At 53.4% G+C, this 6,328-nt stretch overlaps 1 protein-coding gene across 1 annotated transcript; it reads left to right on the top strand.

Annotated features, from left to right (window-relative positions):
- The first annotated feature begins 1,544 nt into the window (after window positions 1-1,544).
- Window positions 1,545-6,328, top strand: MMGT1 (membrane magnesium transporter 1). The gene is made up of 4 exons (XM_062006893.1): window positions 1,545-1,662; window positions 2,211-2,263; window positions 3,149-3,252; window positions 4,158-6,328. Exons 1-4 carry the CDS (start codon window positions 1,581-1,583, stop codon window positions 4,318-4,320), a joined length of 402 nt encoding a protein of 133 aa, XP_061862877.1. The 5' UTR covers window positions 1,545-1,580; the 3' UTR covers window positions 4,321-6,328.

Genomic DNA, 6,328 nt, shown 5'->3' with positions numbered 1-6,328 from the left:
GCGCTGGGCGCAGGCGCCGGGGGCGGGGACAGCGCGGCCGGGAGCCCGGATAGGGACGAGGCCGGCAGGGAGCGCGGGGCCGCGGGCGCCGGGGAGGCGAGGCTGGGCAGGGCGGAAAGAGGGGCTTGAGATGGGGTTTCTTTAAAAAGAAGAGCGGGTGGGAGGGTGCGAAGGCGGCGCCTGGAGGCTCCTCACGGGGAAAGCGGGTTGCAAGCGGGCAGAGAAGGGTTTGTGAGAGGAAGGGTTGGTGCTTGGGAAGAAGGCTGGAGGCTGGCGAACAGGAGAGAAGGCACGTAGGGGAAGGGCCAGAGAGCGGGAAGGGGGTGCGAGGGTGCAAAAAGGGCTGCTCAGGTGGTTTTAACATCGCTGTGATGAGAAAAGGCTGCAGGAGCTGTTTCATCTGCAGAAGACTGAAGTGGGACTTTATCAATACTTATAAATACCTAAACGGCGTGTGTCAAGAGGATGGGTAGGACTTTTTTGCAGGAATCTGGAGTAATGGACATAAGCTGGAACACAATGTTCCACTTAAACATAAGGAAAAACTAATATACTGTTGAGATGAGGGAGCCCTGGCACAGGCTGCACAGGGAGGGTGTGGAGGCTCCTTCTCTGGACGTTTCCAAACCCACCTGGGCACGTTCCTGTGACCCATGATCGAGAGGAACCTGCTTTAGCGGGGGATTGGACTAGATGAGCTCTAGAGGTCCCTTCAGACTCCTGCCATTCTGTGACTCAGTGAGTCTGTGAAAAAGGGAGGAATGCAAGGTGGCCAGAATGCATGGAGCTTTGCAAGAAGAATAAAATATCCCCAAATGGACTTACTGGAAGGAAGAAGTTTCATATGGGCCTTGCCTTTGCACAGCCATGCACGGAGCAGTTGGGGTTAATGAGAGGGTCTGGGGGTTGCCCCAGGCTCAAGGGGAACAAGCCCTGCAGCCCAAGGCTGGGGGGATACAGGAGGGTCATGGTGCATTCACACCTGGCCAAGGCACAAGGGTGGTGCCAGGAGCCCTGGGCAGCTTCAGAGTGAGACCAAGAGAAATTCTGCACCTTATTTACCACAGAAATAAGGGGAAATTGTCCAGCTCGTCCCGTGGAAAGTGGGAGTTACCTCTTGGAGAGCACCTCCGCAGAGAGGGACCTGGGAGTTGTGGTGGACAGCAAACTAAGCACGAGCAGCAACGTGCCCTCGGGCAAGAAAGCCAACGGCATTCTGGGGGACATCCAGGAGAGTGTGGGCAGCAGCTCAAGGGCGGTTCTGCTCCCCCTCAGCTGTGCCCTGCTGAGGCCACATCTGCGTGCTGTGTCCAGTTGTGGGCTCCTCAGCTGAAGAGTGACTGAGAACTGCTGGAGAGACCCGCGCAGGGCTGCCAGGGGCCCGGGCCCGCCTCTGTTCCGATCCCCCGGGCCCGCCTCTGTTCCGATCCCCCGGGCCCGCCTCTGTTCCGATCCCCCGGGCCCGCCTCTGTTCCGAGCCGCGGGCGCCGCCCCCGCCGCAGGCGCCGCCCCGTGACGCCATCATGGTGCGCCGGGGCCGGCGGGCGCCCCTGGCGGCGGCAGCGGGCGCGGCGGTGGCGATGGCGGCCGCCTCGGTGTGGAAGGGGCTGGTGGGGATCGGGCTCTTCGCTCTCGCCCACGCGGCCTTCTCGGCGGCGCAGCGTGAGTGATGGGCGCGGAGGGGACTCCCGGCACGGCCGGGGGGAGGGCGGCGGTCCGCGGCGCGGGGGAGGCCGCACCGGGATCTGCCGGCGGCCGGGGGAGCTCCGGGGCGGGCGCCGGGCCGGGCCGCGGCGGCACCGGCCTCATCGTCAGCATCGTCGTCCTCGTCCGCCCCGCGGGGCTGCTGGGCCGTCGGCGGGGCGGCCCTGTCCTTGGGCTGCGGGGAGAGCGGGGCCGGGGCTGTCCGAGAGCGGGGCCGGGGCTGTCCGGGAGCGGGCGGAGCGCGGGGCTCGCCGCAGCCGGGGACGGACGGACGCGGAGGGCTGCGGGACCGCAGCCGCGTTCCGTCCCCGCAGCCATCCTCCCTGTGGGCAGCGAGGAGAGGAGAGGAGGCTGGTGCCCGGGACTGCTGGGGGCGGGGAGGAGCGGAGCCCGGGTGCGGGCGCGACTGACACACGGCAAGTTCAGCGGTGGGAGAGGGCGAGTGTTGCTCTTGGCTTTATTGGCTCGTACAGGGTGTTTGATTCCTCTGTGTGTTTGTTTTGTAGATCGTTCTTATATGAGATTAACAGAAAAGGAAGATGAAACGTTGCCCATAGATGTAAGTTTTACAGCCCTTGGCAGGTGTAATGCTGTGAGGATACTTTAGTCTCTTTTTTTTTTTTAATGAGATAGGGAAGAATAAAGGGCAGATTAATTTTTAAATTGCACTTTGGTCTGAGCTCCCTCGGTCAAAAAGAACCGTTCAAACTTCCTGCAGTGTCTTGTGTCTGTCAGAGACAACAAACCCCAGGACCAGACCTCCCTCTCCTTTAGAACTACCCTGAAAGATCTTGTCCAGGAATTCCCTGAATGTAGCTCAGAGAGCTTTTGCATTCATCTCCTTCTCTGCAGCATAAACATCCTCCCCTCTCAGGCTTTTGTTGGCTGACATTTGTTTATCCAGCGTGGCTGTGTGCCCATTTGATCCCAGCACAACCTGATGGGTTTTTTTTTTCCTGAAGAAGGGGAGGGGTGTTTATTTTTTACATTTATTTGGGGTTTTTTTAATTGCACTTCAGTTATCTGTTCCTTTTTTTGCTTAATCAGAAAGGCAAGGAGATGGAACACCCAGGAGAAGCAGGCGTGCACGGCTGTGCAGCGTGTGTTGGCAGCCAGCTCACCCCTCAGAGAGAGCGTTAGATCCTGAAGGGCACCAGAACACACTGTTTTGTTCTAAGGGTGTTGCTGAGGAGCCACATGAACTGATTCAATTGGTGCCACGCAGAGCGTGTCAGGCAGCAGGAGCTCTCCCCAGCTCTGCCACCCCTTTGCCATCCATAAAGGTGTTTCATGTACTTCAGTTTCCCTACTGCTGCATTGCCCACCTCCATAAAGCTCCTGCTGTCACTGTGTGAAAGCCCCAAGGTTGAAAGATGAGATTTTTCAGTAAATGTGAAGAATGTGGAGTAATGTGTGTGTTGCATTGTGCTTCCTTCTGTTACAGATAGTTCTTCAGACTCTGCTAGCCTTTGCAGTCACCTGCTATGGGATAGTACATATCGCAGGAGAATTTAAAGACATGGATGCCACTTCAGAACTAAAAAATAAGTATGTTTTAACTCTTCTTTCTATAAACACCTGTATCTGCTGCTCCCTGAACGCTGGGAAATAGCTCTCTCTCTCCAGCTCAGTTCTTAAAAGATCCTGAGAGGAACGCTCCTACCTGGGGAAGCCCACAGTGCCTTGAACTTCAGAGAGACTTAGATACCCAGAACAAATTAAACAAGCTTTCTGCTTTTCCTCATCCAAAATCCTGCTGTGCAGAGTTGGTAGAGGAATGAAATGTCTACCTGGGAAGTAGGAGCTCAGCAGTCACAAACTGCTGTTGCAAGAGGGTCTCACAGGCTTCGGGGCAGTGTGTCTGCCTCACCCTCTGCTTATTTCCTTACACGCGTCAGTCACTTGACTCTCACGCTGAGCTATTCAGGCAGAATCTCTGAAGGACTTTAAGAAGGGATTTTGAGTTGAGATTTTGCAAAGGGGATGAGGTGGGATGGGTGGCTGCAGCTTCTCCAAAAACACAGGGGAGTGTGGAAAGGAAACAAGTTGCCACTGTTGTATTTCACAGTGTTTACCTAAACCCCTCAGCTTCAGCACAGAAAGGGATGGAAAGCTGAGAGTAAACAGCATCAGGGCATTAACAGCTGGGGTGAGGGTGGCAGGTTTGGCAGGAGTGCAGACAGTGGTCCTGGGGAGGGAGGGTGGAGGTCGCCTGTGGGGCTGACAGCCTCTGCGTGTCAGGCAGGTGGCATTTTTCACACTTGGCTTTGCATTTCCTCTGTGGTTTGGTTTAGGAAAGTCATAAAGTTTAGGAAAGCTAAAAAGAGCAAGAGTTTTGGCTTGTAAACATGGTACTTCCGTGTCTGTAAAAGCTGTCGTACCCCAGGCTGGATTCTTCAAACCCCCCTGTTCTGAACGAGTGTTAACGTTGACTTTTCACCTTTGTTTTGAAGGACGTTTGACACGTTAAGGAACCACCCATCATTTTATGTATTTAATCATCGGGGTAGAGTGTTGTTCCAGTCCCCAGACACAGTGAATTCTTCTTCAAACCAAGATGCTTTGTCATCCAGCTCGTCACTGAAATTCCGAAAACTTGAACCTCTGCGCCGCTAAGACTTTTCCAGCTGATGGTGATGATCCTGGACACTGAGATGTAACATTCAAGTCGGGGATGTAAACACTTTTTTAATTTCTGGAGCAGTATTTATATTGATCTTCCAGACTTTATAAAGTATATATATATATATATATATATGTATATATATATAAACTAAAGGACCTTCTTTGTACACTGTTAATGAGAGTGACTGAATTGTGAATTGGCAACTCAGTGTAAATCATCCCACAGTTCTGCTGTGAAACACATCTTCAAATTTTCATATATTAAACCAAGTTGCAGCTGACTTAACTTCAGTTCACACAAAAAGCAAGCTGGTTTTTACCATGGTTAATGTTCTTTGGCAAGAGGGAAGGTTTGAGGGCTATTTATGTTCTGAGTTTGCTTGCACTACAGTCCATGGAACTCCTTCGGAGCCGCTGTGTGCTGCATCCATCCCTTCACAGCAGCCAAGGGCAGTGTCTCCTGCCCCTCGAATGCCTGGGGCACCTGTGTGGTGTAGGCATAGCAAGGCAAAAAGATCCTTTTCATTTATCTTTTTTTTTTTTTTACAATGCTGAAAAACAGTTATGTTGGGGTTTGGGTTTTTGGGTTTTTTCCCCCTTAGTTTTTCTTTACCATGTTCTCTCCTTGCTGCCCTCCTTGGTTTAAATCTAAACTGCCCTGTGTTGCCTCAGGTTGCCTGGGAGGCAGCCGTGCCTGGGCTGTGGGGAGGCCCCACACTCAGCTTCTTTGCCCACTGCATTTCTGTTCTCTCTGGCTGTGAATGTCCATCAGATGGCTGAACGCTGCGTTGGCACCAGGGACAAGTTCCAGAGTCACCTTCTGTGAGATGACTGTGAGATTTGTAAGAAATGCGCCTCCTGGCATGGCCTAGTGGCTGTGCCTGTGGGCTGGCACTAACCCAGCCAGGTAGCCAGCACTCAGGGTACAACTACCCTTTTCTGCCAGCAGAACCTTTCAGTTTGATTTCGTTTTTTTCCCAGCTGAGCTCTTTGTTGATTTAAGATAACGGTCTCCATTTCCTGTATTAGATGATACTAATGTCTAAATTCCCACCTCCCCTTAGGGGCTAAATCAATGCTTGAATTTCTCTTGGTCTGGCATTTCACTTACCTGACGTGGCGGAGGCAAGTTCAACATTCTGATGGGGGCAACTAGGATTTTGGTGCAGTCTGAGGATGTCTCACTGCTGCGGTGGAAACTCAGCCTTTTATTCCAGCATCTGCTTGCTTTGGGTTTTGTTTTTTAAACTGCAAGAGCTGTCAAAGGCAAAAAGCTTAGTGAAGAATACTGTAAACTGAAGGCCCTTTTCTAGCTCTGCCCGTCCTATGGAGGGGGTGCCCCAGTGCTGGAGCAGTAACTGCAGCTGCTGCTCTACAGTCACTCAAGTATCTGGGTTAGGTTAGAAAGGGTTAACTCTGCTGAAAGCACTGGAGCTGCAGGATCTGGTCCTCCCCCCTGCCCCCACTTCAGTGGTGTCACAAATGAGCTCCTGCCAGCTGCTGCCACCAAAGGCCTCCAACATAGTGTCAGGTCAGCTCTGTACTGCAGACAGAGCTCTCCGTGGGGAAGAGGCTAATGTGCAGGAGCTGCTGCATGGAGGAGAGGGCTGAACGTTGGGCAGGTGACCTTGTGCAGCACAGAGAAAAGGCAGAATCAGTAGCGAGAGGGAGGAAGGACCAAGGCACAGGGTCCATAACTGCTGTACCAGACTGATCCTGCCCCTGTGCTGGGCAGTGTGCCCTTTGCAGAGGGTGCCTCAGAGCAGAGCTGCTCACCCTTCACTGAAGAGCCCCATTTGTGCCAGGATAAGGCCACGTGGAGCTGCCCAAGGGGGAAAGTGCTGCTGTGGGCCGGGGGCAGCGGAGCAGGAGCTGCCGCGGGGCTCTCGCTGCTCCTGCCACGTCACCTTACTCTGCAGCAGCAATGGGTATAGCACAAAGCTGTACAAATTATTTTTTCTTATTGATCTTGCAATGTCCAATAAAAATTGATATCAAG

Source organism: Colius striatus, chromosome 13 (assembly GCF_028858725.1).
Source record: "Colius striatus isolate bColStr4 chromosome 13, bColStr4.1.hap1, whole genome shotgun sequence".
In the NCBI taxonomy this organism is placed as follows: Eukaryota; Metazoa; Chordata; class Aves; order Coliiformes; family Coliidae; genus Colius; species Colius striatus.
The sequence above is the reverse complement of the archived record's forward strand: the minus strand, read 5'-3'. Positions and strand labels throughout refer to the sequence as shown.

Bases quoted from the DNA above. Each gene is read 5' to 3' on its own strand.
- MMGT1 (XM_062006893.1), top strand. From the start codon at position 1,581: ATGGCGGCCGCCTCGGTGTGGAAGGGGCTGGTGGGGATCGGGCTCTTC. The intron at 1,663-2,210 runs GTGAGTGATGGG...TTTGTTTTGTAG, and splicing joins GGCCTTCTCGGCGGCGCAGC to ATCGTTCTTATATGAGATTA. The intron at 2,264-3,148 runs GTAAGTTTTACA...CTTCTGTTACAG, and splicing joins ATGAAACGTTGCCCATAGAT to ATAGTTCTTCAGACTCTGCT.